We start from the raw sequence: 15,658 nt of genomic DNA on the forward strand, positions 1-15,658 counted from the left end.
AAGAATTTTCTGATTTTATTCCTTTTTATTTTTAAGCTTTGTGATATATGTTAATTGGTGTATATAACTGTATGTAATGCATTTTTGTTATTAAACGTTTTAAAATCATTTAGCGGTTATGACCTGTTGCTGAACATACGCAATCGTACCTATTCTCCTGAAATCTCTACCCTGTGTTTAATAGAAGTATACACTTATAACCTGTATGCGAGAACCCGGCCCAGATATAACGATCTGACCCAGATTCCTGCATACTGCAAAGGGTTAATAGAGCGTTCTCGAAGTCCTAGTAATTACAGTAGCGGGCTGTGTAACTCGCTTGGTGGCAGATCTTTGAATTGTATGTGTGAGGTGAATCCATTGGCATCCGAACGCTCCCTTCATGAGTCGGTTCATCAAATTGCGAACGCGGGTTACCCTTCGTGATGAACAAATGACTGTGTGAGAGGATTTCTGACGCTGATCGATTGACCCCATCCGCGGATCGGCCTTGCGGTCTGTGACAGTGTACTTACCTCGGAAGGGGGAAGCCTTAGGGCCCTTTTACACTTATTCAGTTGCTCTCAGTTAAAACTGAAAGAAAATGGATTTTCAAAGTAATGCCCATGTTTTCCTATGGCACCTTTCACACTTAATGCGTTTTAACTGAAATCTTTTTCACAATGCACAGCTATGGAAAAAACGCGCACCAACGCGCACTAACTGATTAAGTGTAAATGGGCCCTCAGGGTTTCAACGAGGCTTACCCGTCCTCCGTAGCCTGGGGGATCCTGTGCTGGCTCCACAAAAATTTCCTCGACAAGCCGGCTTGACAAGCGGGGATATTTACCTCTCCGGGATCCCGCGCAGGGGCAGTACCAGCTCTTCGTTCAGAAACAGCTGAAACCCGATCGTACCTGCTCTACTGCGCAGGCGCAAAGGACTCGCACCTGCACAGTAGAGCGGATCAATCAGGCTCAGCTATATTCGCCTGAACCCGCAGGAAGAGCCCCTAGTGCACCTGTGCAGGATCGCAGAGAGGTAAATATTTACCTCGCCACAGTTCGGGGGGTCCTGGCACTTGAACGGAGGAGGACAGGGGGAAGCCTCGTTACGATCCAGAGGCTTTCCCCTGCCGAGGTAATTTTTTTAAATTACAGATTCTCTAAAAAAAAAAAAAAAAAAAGAAAGCTGAAGCTCGGTAACAAAACTAGATACTTACCTAAAGACCTGTAATCTGATGCCCCCTCTTGCTAAGCGCCCTGAACCCACCCCCCACAGAGATTAGCGACAATGCCCTCCTCCTCTGACATTTATCACATGGTGACATTTTTACTGCTGGCCGGTGATGTCAGTGGAAGGAGATGCTGCTTGCTTTTTTGGCAGTTGGAAACAGCTGTATACAGCTATTTCCCACAATGCAACGAGGTTCACTTCAATGCCAGGACCAGTTTCCTGTGGGAGGGGTTTCACCACAAAATCAGCCATACAGAACCTACTGGTGATCCATTTCTGAAAAGGAATAGATATCTCATGGGAAAGGGGGCATCTGCTACTGATTGGGATGAAGCTCAATTCTTGGCTACGGTTTCTCTTTAAGGGAAGTATCTGATTTTGACCCAGAGCTTCGATTCGGGATCACTTTAAATACATGCCTACATGACTAAGTTTTCATACAATTTTGCACATTTAAAAACCAACACAGCACAACTGTAAGTTTTTGTAAATGGAACCCTTTGTAAAAGTTTAAAAGAATAATTACAAGCCAACAAACATCTTCTATCTCCAGTGTTAGCTATGAAAGCGGTTATGACACTACAAGGTAAACCACACAGAATCCCACAGCAATCACAGACCTTCCCGTATAAACCTGGAATTACTCTTTCCATTCTGTGTACCGGGATAGACACGGCGTAAGAAAAAGGCAAAATAAATTCACTTCAAAAACAACCAACACATTCAGAACCTGCAGTGTATGTCTGTATAAAGCTCATCTAATAAAGACACACAGAGGACTGGTGGGTCTCCTATCCGGGTTTAGGGTATGCCAGTCTAGGGCACATCACACATGGGCTGCCCTTGCAATAAAAGGTCAGGTGATTCAGAGGTCGTGGAATAGTCAATGAGTTATTCCAGATTGCATGCAAACTTGATTTGAGTTCAAGCTGGAAATACGAACGTCTCACAGACCATTGTAAATTGAGACACGTTCTGCAGAAGTCCAATACAGCATTGTTTGAACGGTACAATTCCTTCATCGGATGCTCTTTTTTGACCCACTCAAAAGAGTCGTAAGATAATTATTGATTGTTCCCATAAGGGTCGATTAGGACATTTCTCTAGTAAAATCCAACTTTCAGATCGACTGAATTTTAAGTTCCAATCAACCAATGAATCATTTCACATCGATTTTCACCAAACACTGCGCTGCTTTCTGTACAATTTGATCGTAAATATTGAGTTAAAAGATTGCATCTGCTGTAAATATTGCACTGTTAATGGGCACCTTGAAGCGGACCCAAACCAAACATTTTTTTAATTCTAAATATTTCGTTGCACCACTCTGACACATACAAAGATAAATAAACACTCCTTCAAGATAATAAACATTTCAGTGCATGCTTTTCCCCCTTCTCTTTTCATAGCTAGGGTTATAGTGGGGGCAGCCATTAGCAATTCCTCCATTGCCAGACACCATCTACTCCACCAGTCTGCCGGATTCTGTCCCGGCAATATGAAAGGAAGGGAGGGGCTCCTCCAATAAATGTAAAATATTTTATATGTGTCATCATGCAGCTGAAAAAAGGCTGCTATTTATTATTATAATTTAGAAAATAGATTTTATTTCTGAAATCTTGTATTTTTAATTTGGGTCCACTTTAAGGTTGGGTTAGGGTAAAGTATGCAACTGATAGGCCACATTCACTGTGGTGCATTGTGCTGCAATGTAACGGCCATATTTTAACGTGGAAAATCTCACTGAAATGCACCACCAACGCAATGTTCAAAGTGTGTCTGGTGCGGTGTGGTGATTGGGGAGCTTTGCAATGACGCCACCTGCTGGAGATTAGCTGCACTGAGCCGTACAGTGTAACTAGCAGCATCCAGTGTCTCACAGATCCCACCTCTGGAAGTTCAAGGATTATTGTGAGGGAATGTCTGTGGTTTAGTGACTGCACTCATCCTGCACTCTCAGTGCACCTCTAGTACAATGTTTCATAATATTTGGGAAGAGGAGGCAGCCATCACACATGGCAGACAATGTCCACCAGCTGTGAATACGAGCAAATGGAGTGCATCAACACCGGAGAGGAACACTACAAGTAGCACTAGCTGCTATCGAGCTTTATTCATTGATTTTCTCTACCTTTCATGTTGGACAGAAAGCCCAGAACCCCTGGCAAGACTCCTGATCATACCTGAAAGACAGTGCCTCCCCAGATGTATGCCGACATACTGGACGTTGGATTCAGATCTTCAGGATGCCACCACACCTTGCACCTTCCTAGCACCAGCACTATGGGATGGCAATGGATGATCATGTGACAGGGTGGTTACCCAGTGAGCAGTGTGGTATTCAGACGATGCCGAGCAGACCACCCTGAAGGATTTCTACCCATTGCCCCAATCCAAAATACACTGAGGGAAAAGAGGGGTCCTGATATACTGAATAGAAAGTAAGCTTGTCTGCAGTATACTCATCCTGTACTCAGCGCCCTCTAATGATTGGAGGAACCAGTTTTCTCATTTTGCATTGAAGTACAATGTAGACAGGCCCAACCAGGAAGACAGCCAGAACCCTTCAACAACGTCACAAGCTAAAGTGAGCAGCAACCCACATTGTTTTTGTGTTAATATAACAAGACAAATTTGGCATAAAAACATAAATCTATCTAATCTTACCATAAAGTTTGAATATGTGTAAGGCGTCCTTCCACTCCAGCAAGTGCTTCAATATTTCATCCCCGTCTTTAATAGGTTTTCCCTCTCCATCCTTCGGCCAAGAATTTTCTATAACACTTGAAACGAGACGTCCGAAATTCTCCAAGTTATAAGTGCTCAGCTGGCTGAGGATATCATTCTCTGACTAAGGAAAGGAAGAAAGGGCCAAAACAGTCAACACACTGGAATTATAAAACAAATGCCACATTGATCTCCAGATGTAAGCAATCACCTCAGGCAGTTTAAAACACCACTCTAGCCACCCAATGGATCTTAGTAGGCAAATGTTTATCTCTCAGGCACTCTGGCCGGCATGCAGTAAGCCCCAGGCAGAAGCCAAGACCAGCAGAGACTCTCACAGAGGCCTGGTCATGTGGGATACGGTAGAGGGAAGGAGGTTAGGCAGAGACTCTCATAGAGGCCTGGTCATGTGGGATACGGTAGAGGGAAGGAGGTTAGGCAGAGACTCTCCTAGAGGCCTGGTCATGTGGGATACGGTAGAGGGAAGGAGGTTAGGCAGAGACTCTCCTAGAGGCCTGGTCATGTGGGATACGGTAGAGGGAAGGAGGTTAGGCAGAGACTCTCCTAGAGGCCTGGTCATGTGGGATACGGTAGGGGAAGGAGGTTAGGCAGAGACTCTCATAGAGGCCTGGTCATGTGGGATACGGTAGAGGGAAGGAGGTTAGGCAGAGACTCTCACAGAGGCCTGGTCGTGTGGGATACGGTAGAGGGAAGGAGGTTAGGCAGAGACTCTCACAGAGGCCTGGTCGTGTGGGATACAGTAGAGGGAAGGAGGTTAGGCAGAGACTCTCACAGAGGCCTGGTCGTGTGGGATACAGTAGAGGGAAGGAGGTTAGGCAGAGAGTCTCACAGAAGCCTGGTCATGTGGGATACGGTAGAGGGAAGGAGGTTAGGCAGAGACTCTCACAGAATCTCTGCAGTTATGTACAAAATAAAGAGATAAACCCTCCACATGAGGTGGTATGATTAGGTATGCGATTCGGAGATGCCAAAGTGAAACAAAATGATTACAAAGGGTTTAAAAATATAGGAGGTAAACTTACCTCCTCTCTTGGAAAAAAAAACTCATTGGTGAGGTTAAAGAGAACCAGAGATGAAGCACCCTCATGTATTTTACCTTATAAATCAGTGGGAACATGACAGGAAACACCTAATCTGCTCTTTGTTTCATGGTTCTCTGTTTAATCTGACTGTTATCACCTCTGATAAGAATCCCCGACTGAGCACTCAGTCTAGCTTTGCTAAGGAAAGATTATAGCTGAGTCTGTCTTCTCTGGTGTCCTTTCAAGCCCAGGCCTGCCCCCTTGTGGCTCTGCTATAATGACTCAGCTATAATTATTCCCTGCAAAGCCAGACTGAATGCTCAGTCTGGGATTCTTATCACATCAGATAACAGACACTTTTAGCAGCGAGGATGAAACAGAGAGCATGGTAGGTGTTTCCTCTAATGTTCCTACTGATATATATGGTAAAATACATGGGGGTGCTTCGTCTGGTTCACTTTAAAATTTCTCTGAACTAGGTTCCTGCATCTTTGGGCAAATAAAGAGCAAAATCTCCAACAAGCCATAATAGATCCTATAACCTCAGTCTGAGGCAATAGACCTTCCTACAGCTCATAGGAGATCTTGCTCTTTTTTTCTACTTTTTAAACTGTTTTTAATAATTTAGTTTCACTTCGGCGCCTCTGAACCAAATAAATTATGTTTGTACTTCATGGTTTAAAGGTTTTAGGTATTGATTTTACCTTAGCAAGGCAGGGTGGGCAGGTGCTAGAAATTAGGATGACATTCATATCATACATACCTGACAAGCCAAATGAACAGCTTCAATGGCGCAGTCCTCAAAGCATTTGCTTATAGATGGATGTAGCTCCTTAAAGTGACTCTGTTCTTTACAGTAGATGGCTATCTGTTTAAATGGCTGTTCCTGTAGGAAGAAAATGATATATTTTAGGATTATGCCTTAATTTGGGCGGCACGGTGGTGTAGTGGTTAGCGTTCTCGCCTTGCAGTGCTGGGTCACTGGTTTGAATCCCACCCAGGTCAGCACCTGCAAGGAGTTTTGTATGTTCTCCCGTGTCTGCATGTGTTTCCTCCGGGCACTCCGGTTTCCTCCCACATCCCAAAAACATACAGATAAGTTAATTGGCTTCCCCCTAAATTGGCCCTAGACTACGATACATACATACACAATACATACATAGACATATGACTATGGTAGGGATTAGATTGTGAGCTCCTCTGAGGGACAGTCAGTGACAAGACAATATACTCTGTACAGCACTGTGTAAGATGTCAGTGCTATATAAATACTTAAATAATTACGGTAATTTTACTAAATTTTTCCACCAATGCAATAGAGCATAGGAAAATTTACAGATTTGCCAAACCCACCTCACCCAGGTTGCTGTAGGCATTAAAAGTTGCTACCCACTATGGTAATATTTGATTAATAGATTTTCAAACTGCATACATTTGCATTAAACCTTTCATAATCCTGCAACATTTCCAATTAATTTGCATCATATTGGCTTGCCCAACTGCACACATTTTTTTCTTTCCCATGGGAAGAGGAAATGGGAGGGAATCTGGAAATTGTGGAAGTGGGGACTACAAACTGGACTGGATAGAAAACTCCTCCTCAGTCAATCACTAGTCCTCCTAGCAGTAGGTGTGTCCAGTCAGTGAATTTCAACGGGGAAAGAAAGACACAACACCAGGCATTTCACTATAGTATAGGACTTTAAACACATGGGAATTAGAGCTAGATTTCTGGTAACAAAACTGGGTTGCTAAGAGGCAGTCACAGTAACGAGCGGGTGGAAAAATCCGTCTCCATGGAGATCTGTTGAAGAATAAAAACAGACCACTGGACTAATATCGAAGAGCCCATCCCTACAGGAAAACACCGGGAGAGGTGGGTGGAGGACCCTTAACAAAAAGTTACGACAAAGATTGTTATATTAATCAATATTACCTTGAATGAGTGTTAAAGTATAAAAAAAATGACAATTTTATTGGACACTTAAGAAGACGCCTCGTTTCGCGGGTCTTACCAGATTCTTCAGGTCAGGGTCACAGATCACTGTGTTCTACACCAAGACACTGACCCTGGCCTAAAGAATCTGGTAGGACCCGCGAAACGTGTCATCCTTTTAAGTGTCCAATAAAGTTTTTTTTTAATTTTATTTAATTCATTTGAGGCAAGCTTGATTATTAGAACAATCCTTGTCATAACTTTTCATTGAGGCTCCTCCTTCCACCCATCTCACCCCTCCTAGCATGGTCACACAGAGGACACGTGTCCCCCATACACACATACAATCATTGGTAAATCTAACTGTAAACATCATGGAATGACTGCCAATCTTCCAATGCATGTACAGAGCTTACTATGCATTATTCTCCGCTGAGATACCTGTTTAATCTTCCGGAGAGTAACACCTGGAGCAGCGATTGCTTCCACTCGGGGGTCACACCCTCTCCAGTCTTCAGGATCTGACTCCATGCTACAGGACAAAAAAGCATTATGTAGAAATCAGGGGCGCCTCTGGCCATTTTGTCACTCCAGGCAAGGAGACCTGTGGCGCCCCTCCCCCCCCCCCCCCCTCTCCATGAAAATATTCACATTGCGGCAGCTTTTCACCAGAAAATAATCGTATTACAGTAGTGGTTCAGCGCAATACTACGAGCCGCCGATCTACCGCCACTATACCACTGTGTCCAATTGTAAAAATGTACTGCTTGATTGTACTTTTGGTACATTTTTGCCATGGATTAATTGAAATTCTGATCGATGTAGTTGTTGATAATTGCCATATTCGATCATTTTGAAAGAATCTGTCTGTAAAAATGAATGCTAGGGTTACTAATAACAAGATTGGGTAATTCAATTGTAAGGGTAAATTTGGGGGGGGGGGGGGGGGGGGTTAAAGTAGAGAGTAACAAGGAACATTTATAATTACTTTTTTCCTGGCGGACTCAGTGCTGACTCGCTCAGTAGGAAGTAGCAGTGTTAGGGAGTCTTGCCCAAGGTCTCCTACTGAAATAGGTGCCGGCTTACTGAGTAGGAAGAAGCAGAGATTTGAACCCAGGTTGCCTGTGCCAGAGGCAGAGCCCTTATCCATTACACTATCCAGAGAGGAGGAAAAGCACTTTTATTTTGCTTTCCTTTAAGACAAGAAGACAGCCAGCACTAGGGGAAGGGGGGAAGCAAAGGTGAATGAGGGAGAGAGTAGGAGTGGAGAGAGACTGAGAATAGCCTGATATGGAGCAGAGAGCTTATCTGTATTGCAGCCACATCACACAGAGGCGACATGCCTGTAATGTGATGCCTGTCCTGCCAGTCTCTTACACAAGGCTGCAGCAGCCCTCCTGGAGTCTAAGGACTGTCTAAATCTTTTCAACCTGTGTAATACATACCTCCCAACTTTTTGAGATGAAAAAAAGAGGGACACTTCTGCCATGCCCCTGCCACACCCCTGATCACTCCCCCGCCAAACCCCTAGTCACGCATACCATACAGATTTCATAAGAAAAATATGTTGTTTTATAATTCAAACCACACTGGTCCTTTCTAGCCTGGGTCATTTTCCTTCATATTAAGGTTTTAAAATTAGTAATATATCAATGTAAAGGATGGGAATAAAGTTTACAGTCAAACACATTTTTAGTAGCGATATATATATATATATATTTACATAGAAAGAGGGACAAAGTCCTGAAAGAGGGACATATGAGGAGGAAAGAGGGACAGAGGGACAGGGCTCCCAAAGAGGGACTGTCCCTCCAAAAGAGGGACATTTAGGAGCTACGACCTTATCTAGCTGACCACATGCAGTCTTTACAATGGTGAGAAAGCAGACAGTTTTTTTCTAAGGACACTGTAGGAGGCAAGCCTCTCTTCTACATCATGCTGTGTACATTTACCAGCTTACCATCAAATTGTACATTTATTTCCCTCAACCAGCCTAGTGCTTCACATTGTTGGCTCTCCATAAACCACAGACTTGTACACTGTACCAGCAGCCTGGGGGAAAAAAAATCTCCCTCCTTCCTCCTGGCTAATCCCGTTCTGGAATGCACACAAAGACACCATCCTCCTCTTAAGTGGTAAGGAGGGGCGGGCTGGACAGGAGTCACACAGATACACCAAATCCAAAAAGCTTTATTGGCAGGACCAAATACATTTAGCATTGCCAAAGCAAAACAAAGCATTAACATGGGTGGGGGGGATTGTGGGAATAAGGGGAGGATATAGGGGGTTGGGGTATATAGTCCATAGGTGTGTGGAGGATGTAAGGGACAGTATGGGGGCTGGGATATACAGTCCATAGGGGGGTATTGGGGGGGAATACAGTCCATGTGGTATCATGATCCTCTCAGTTGGTGACAGGCTGTGACATATCGGGCAGCCATTTGCACGGTTGTTTCCTCCTCCCCCAGTAGGATGTAGAGTTTCCTCTCCTCATCATCACACTCTAGATCCTGAGATAACACTAACATTAGGAAATGCCATACAAAGTGTTGTAGACAAAAGGTTTGTAGATTCCTTATTTGAGGCTGAGCAGTAGAGGCTTTCATTAGAACTTTTTATCTCCGTTCCCTTAGTTTTCAGCCTCTAAGGACAGGAAAAATAAACTTTTTTTTCCCTCAAAGCCGCCCTGCAATAAATCAGCCGCTCTAGGCAATTAGCTGGTCAGCTGGTCTCTAGAAGCGCCTCTGGTAGAAATACACAGTAGGAGGGGTGTCATGACACCCTAAGGCAAAAAAGTACAGAGAGGCTCCCTTTGCTATTGGTATTCTTCTAATGGCACTGTGATTGGCCTGAGGAAGCGGGCTCAGAGCCGCGAAACGCGTTGCCTGTGCTTAATAAAATTCTTAGTTCATACAATAATTTCAGTATTGAGGTAAGCCACCTCACCATTTTTTATTTTAAACTGGTGTTAGGGCTGGAACCCACTAGAGCGATTTAATGAGCGTTTAGGGAGTGATTCAAACCGCTAGCAATTTCCCTAAACGCTCAGCTATTGTTAATGGATGGGCCAAATTCCACTGGAGCGATTGCGGTTACCAAATCGCTAAACGCAAGACATGCAGCATTTTTTGCGTTTAGTGTTAGCATTTCTGCAATGTAAAGTATATAAACGCTGGCATAATCGCTCATGAAAACCTGCACAGAGCGATTTTGTTAGCGTTTTGGAGTTACTGTACACTGTAACAAAATAAAAAATAATTGAAAGGACCGATCAGAAATAAATCGCTAATCACTAATCGCTACACAACCGCTGGCAAACAGAATACACTTTTTAAAATCGCTCCTGAAAACTCTCATGAAATCGCTTGCAAACCGCTTATACAAAACGCTAGTGATTGCGATTAGCGATAGCGTTTTGTAGTGGGTTCCAGGCCTTAATCCATTTAATATATACCAGGGCACCTCTTTCCCCTTTTACTGTACTATGCTGAAATGGAAAAGCAGTGTTCTCCCTAGAACTTTTTTCCAGCCGGGTGGGGCGAGATATGATAATGCAGGGCCGGTGCTTCTCTGCGCAACTCTGCTTACAGCATAGGAGGAAGTGATCTGATGACAGCCGGGTGCTCACCAAACCTAGCCGGGTGGAGCTCCCGGCTAAAAGAGCCTGGGGAGAACACTGGAAAAGTATATATTCACAGAGATAAAGCAACACAAAAACAAACCTTTCACAGACGGAAAGAAACAGACGAGGTGGAGATAATTAATAATTGAAGCAGAGTTTGATGAATGTGATCACTTGCTACTGCCACCCTAACCCTTTATGGAGGGACCACACTTGTGTCTGTGAAAAACGACAGTAGTTTTCTGTGGCACCAGCAGTTGTCGCCACCTGCTGGCTGTCTATGGGAATTGCATGCTATGAGCCATATTATGCTGCAGAGGTTTTTTTTCGCAATGCGCAAAACTGCACATCCTTGTGCTAAGCAGAGTGACTAGAGTTTTGTTCCCTCCATACAAAGGCAGTGATTAGAAACACTAGAGCTTCGTAAACATGCTAGATAAAACCAGTGGCGTACTGCCTATGGCAAACACTGAAATTGTGGAGGACAGCCCACTCAGATGGCAACCTTAAGTGGACTAAAGGCATTCATTTTAAGTTTCCTAGTGCTTCTTGCAGTCCCCTGTAGTCCATCAGGTCCCTCGCTCTTTTCCCGGTCAGCTCTGTTCCACTGCAGTGCCCCTCCGAATGCTGGCCAACAGACCCCTACTGCACATGTGCAGCCCTGGCTCGATCGCGCCCCCGTAGACTGGAGATTTCTGTGCATGCGCAGTTGCAAGCTTTACGGATTGCACAAATGCAGAAAAAAGCAGCACAATCAAGACCAGGGCAGCACCAGGGAATGCGCATGTGCAGTAGCCCGCGTCAGGATTCAGTGGGCCAGCATTCCGAGGGGCACAGCAGTGGAACATAGTGCACTGGGAGAACAGCGACAGACCTGATTGACAGGGGGCAGGAAGAAGCCCTTAGGTAAGTTAAACTGAATGCAGCTTTCATTCACATAAGGTTCCCTTTCATCTTTTAGGGCCCCACAGTATACAAAATTAGACACATAGGGATAGAGGGAGGGTGTTAATGGACAACATTAAGCTTTACTTGTGTGTACAACTTTTTGTACACTTCGAATAAATTAAAGATCTACTGTCAGCAGCAGCAGCAGCAGTAGCTAGGCAGCACCATGTGGTGCAGTCACACACTCAGCGAAGCACCCATGCTGTCCCAGCTGGCTGCTGCTGTCCTCATGCCAGTTTACATATCCTGGACTGCTCCCTGCCTGTCACTCCGGATCACCACCACCGTCTGCCGAGGCAATGTCTGCGGAGGAGTCAGTCATCAGTTTCCAGCCGGCACTAGCAAGCACCTGTGGCCAGAGGAATTGACCTCAGATGAATCAATTTCCTATTGGCCAGGCGGCCAATAGCGATCTATATAGTTTTGTTCTTATTGGCCATAAGAAGTGGGCATGGCTAGAGGCCGAGCATGGCGGCGAATGGCAGCGAATTTAAAACAGGAGGCTTCAAGCGTGGCAGTGCAGCGGGGAAACTTTACGCACTCCAGGTTCTGCTTTCTCCCCGTCACAGACAGCATCACTCGATCACGCAACCGAAGTGAGCAGAGGGGTGCACAGTACCAAGACGGCTGTACTTCACATGTGGTAATGTGCAGTGTCCGCAGGTACTGGGTGCTCACTGCGGTTGCGTGATAGAGTGATGCTGCCTGCGACGGGGACAAAGCGGGCATAGGGGGGGCAGCAGTGGCAGCTGGGCTGCGCACAAAGTCAGTGTTGGAAGCTCAAGACGGGGTAGGCATGGCGCCCATGGTGCTATGGCGCCCATGGCATGATCCATACCTGCACCCCTGTAGATCCGCCTCTGGATAAAACTCGGCCGAGTCGGCAAATAAGGACCGCCTCTGCTGAGAATCTAGTGTGTGTGTACAGCTGCTCCCGATATCTTGGCCAGCGATAAGTAAGGAGGATCGATCTGGCTAATCGGCGGCCGAAAGCTTGGTTCTCCCACTCACCTTGCCCCGTACATGATATCTCAACCCCCTGCATAGGAACAGAACTAGGCAGGACAGGGAGGTGTCTGTACAATGTCAGTCCTGCAATGTGGTCTGGGCGACATTTCTTGTATATGTGTAGGAGGCTCGATCCTGTGTCCACTGCAGATTGGCTGGGACCACCCACATGACTTCTACTTAAAGCGGATCCGTGATGAAAAACTAACTAGAACAAGTAACTTGTTCTATATATCTTATCTAAAGTTTAGATAGTTTACACAGCAAATTCTAGCTGGAAACAGCTTCAACAGTATATGATTATTTATTCCTGTGATACAATGAGGGCGGCCATGTTCTGTTTGTCACATTACACACAGGCAAGCTGATAGCATCTTCAACCCTCAGCCTGTGAAAATTTCACTCCCCTCGCCTTCTCCCTCCTCTCCTCTGCCTCTGAAATCTCTGGCTAGTAACCTCCTCCTCCTGCCTAGACTGAGCTCCCATAAGCCCTTGTTACCTCTTTCTGAAAGTGCCAAGGCACAAAAGGAGCTGTGGGCGAGGCTTGTTTAGTTTATAGGGAATCAGAGTATTAAAACAACAAAAAAAGTATTTGGCTTGAGGAATGCCCTATAAACTATATGAAAGGAACACAATTATGCAATGAGTAAACGTTTATCTCGGATCCACTTTAACACTGTGCACACAAACTATAATGAGACATTAAAGAGATCCCGAGACGATTGGGACTAAAAGTTTTATACATACTTGGGGCTTCCTCCAGCCTCCTCCGAGCAGATCGCTCCCACGCCCGTGTCTATATCTTCCTAGATGCTCCGGTAGCAGCCCTGTTCTCCGCGGCCAGTTGGGCGTACTGTGCATGCACGGCCTGGCCACGCACACCGCCCTGCCGCGCCCCGTTGCTGGGAGTGTTCTGCCCCTGCGCAGTACTACAGTGCACTGCACTCTCAGCCGTGGGAGCGAGACAGGGGAGAGTGCAGCCACACTGCGCCTGCGCCAACTGGCCCCGACTTGCCACGGAGAATGGGGCTGCTTCCGGAGCATCAAGGAGGATTTAGAAGTCGGTGTGGGATCGATCTGCGTGGAGGGGGCTGGAGGAAGCCCCAGGTATGTATACAACTTTTAGTCCCATTCATGTCAGGTACACTTTAAGTTTAAATCCAGGCAAGTAAAGTGCCTTGACAGGTCTGTAATCTTTTGAAACACATGCTTAGAACACACGATGCAATTTGCCATAAGATTGATGGTCGAAACGATTATTTCCGTCAGACATATTTCCTGATCAGACATCGGATTATTTCCAACATCTGATCAGGAATCAGACCGGACCTGTTAAAAATAATCGATGTAAAATTGCATCGTGTGTACTATTCATAAGATTCTGCTTGTCCGGTCTCTGAGCTCCGTCCAACACACAGAACATGGATTGTGACTCACCGATAGTTCCTCCTGAAATTTCGGACTTCTATAGTCATGGAAATTAAAAGTGCAGCCATAGACATCCTGAATCCAGGCTTTTGTTAATTTCAGAGCTTCCTGCAGAACCTTCTCAGTTTCAGACATCTGTGACGCATCTTCAGCTTCAGTACCGTCATTTATTTCCTGAATGAATAAAGAGAACGGAACGATTACAGAACGTCAGATAGCCAACAGGGAAGTAACTAGAAATCACTGCCCCCCCCCCCCCCAACACACACACCAAAAAAATAAAAATAAATAAACAGAAGTTGGAAAGACAGGCCAGTCATGATATTACAAAGAAAAAAAACAAAAACCTAGCTCAGTGTACCACATCTTGATGTCCCCAACACCGCTAACGGGAAGTGAAGTCAGCAGCATTGGAGACATAGAAGACAGAGGCACTCAGAGCCCCATCGCCAGGAAGAGGTGAGCTCGGCACCCATTTTCTGGAGGAGGAGCCGAGGGGGGGGGGGGGTGTTTGGGCTGAGAGGTGTGTGTGTGTGTGTGGGGGGGGGTAATAGTTGCCGCTGTGTGCCCACTGCCCCCTCTTCTGTGCTGCAACCCCTCCTGCCACTAAAAATGTCCCCCAGGGTTCAACCTCCACAGGCCTCCCTGCACCTGCATCCCTTGCAGGGAATATTGTTACGCCCCTGCTAGCTGACCTTCATCAGAAAACACCTCAAGTGGTAATGGAAACATTTCACTCCTACTTGAGCTATCCTAGTTCCCATTGCTAACTTCACATCTCAATGGTGCTACACCGAGGAGAGACTCCCTCTTGCTCTCTTTTTCCATCGTAATGCTTACTTTCGCTGTAGTTTGTCTTAGCGTAACGTAGCCCAGATCAAGCTTCCTAAGGCTGAACCTGGGTCAGCTCATAGGGCTGACTTATGATTGCAATGCAACGCCAAGATCTGCAATGATAATCTTTTTTTTTTTTTTTTTTTTTTATGATGAAACAAAGAATGCTGACGATATATGCACCTTGTTTTTCTGTTTCATACAAAAAAAGTCTTAACCGCTCTGAGCGTTCAAAGTCTGTGAAAATCTGCTAAAAGGCTGTAAGAACTCCCAAGGTGATAAAGAGAAAGCACAGTCCGTGACCGCAGGTGCCGAAGGTGGAGGTATTTACACAAGGTGCAAATAATATAACAATGGGGCAGACTCCAAGGACTACAAGACACGTCTCTGTGGGCCGGTTCACACTGGGGATTTTTCGCAATTAACACGTATTTTTGACTGTAGATTTTTTCAATCACAACTGGCTGTCTGTTACTATAGAAAGCCTTGTCTTACTTACTGATAATCCTGCGACTTTTATCACAGTTAGGATGATCTCGGCAGACAGGCACGGGATCTCACAGTACTTCTTCAGCATGGTGTTCAGACACAGCCGGTTATGCAAGTCCAGGCTGACTCGAGCGCATCCCTGGAAGGCCTCTGTGTTAGAGAACCTGCACATAAAAGCAAAGAAAAAAGTCATATTAGAAATGAAATGTGATAAATTATCACATAAAATAATTTGCTGGGCTGGCAGACAGGCATCCTGTGCCTAATACAGCTACTAAGCACTAAAAGCACTCAAACATCTAGCGACATCAGTACCGCCAATTGCATGTCTGATCAACATCATGAAGCTCTTAGAAAGAGTGTAGGCTACCTGATCCGCGGGGCTGAGCGAAGGTAGCCACAAAAACT

At 45.4% G+C, this 15,658-nt stretch overlaps 1 protein-coding gene across 1 annotated transcript in view; it reads right to left on the minus strand.

Moving 5' to 3' along the window:
* Nucleotides 1-15,658, minus strand: part of LOC137564492 (E3 ubiquitin-protein ligase RNF213-like) — a 299,702-nt gene that overhangs the window by 177,813 nt on the left and 106,231 nt on the right. Inside the window, 6 exon segments of the mRNA XM_068278410.1 lie at nt 3,883-4,066; nt 5,749-5,871; nt 7,363-7,374; nt 7,377-7,453; nt 13,936-14,101; nt 15,261-15,414. Of these exon segments, the coding sequence (XP_068134511.1) occupies nt 3,883-4,066; nt 5,749-5,871; nt 7,363-7,374; nt 7,377-7,453; nt 13,936-14,101; nt 15,261-15,414 (716 nt within the window).

Source organism: Hyperolius riggenbachi, chromosome 3 (genome assembly GCF_040937935.1).
Source record: "Hyperolius riggenbachi isolate aHypRig1 chromosome 3, aHypRig1.pri, whole genome shotgun sequence".
In the NCBI taxonomy this organism is placed as follows: Eukaryota; Metazoa; Chordata; class Amphibia; order Anura; family Hyperoliidae; genus Hyperolius; species Hyperolius riggenbachi.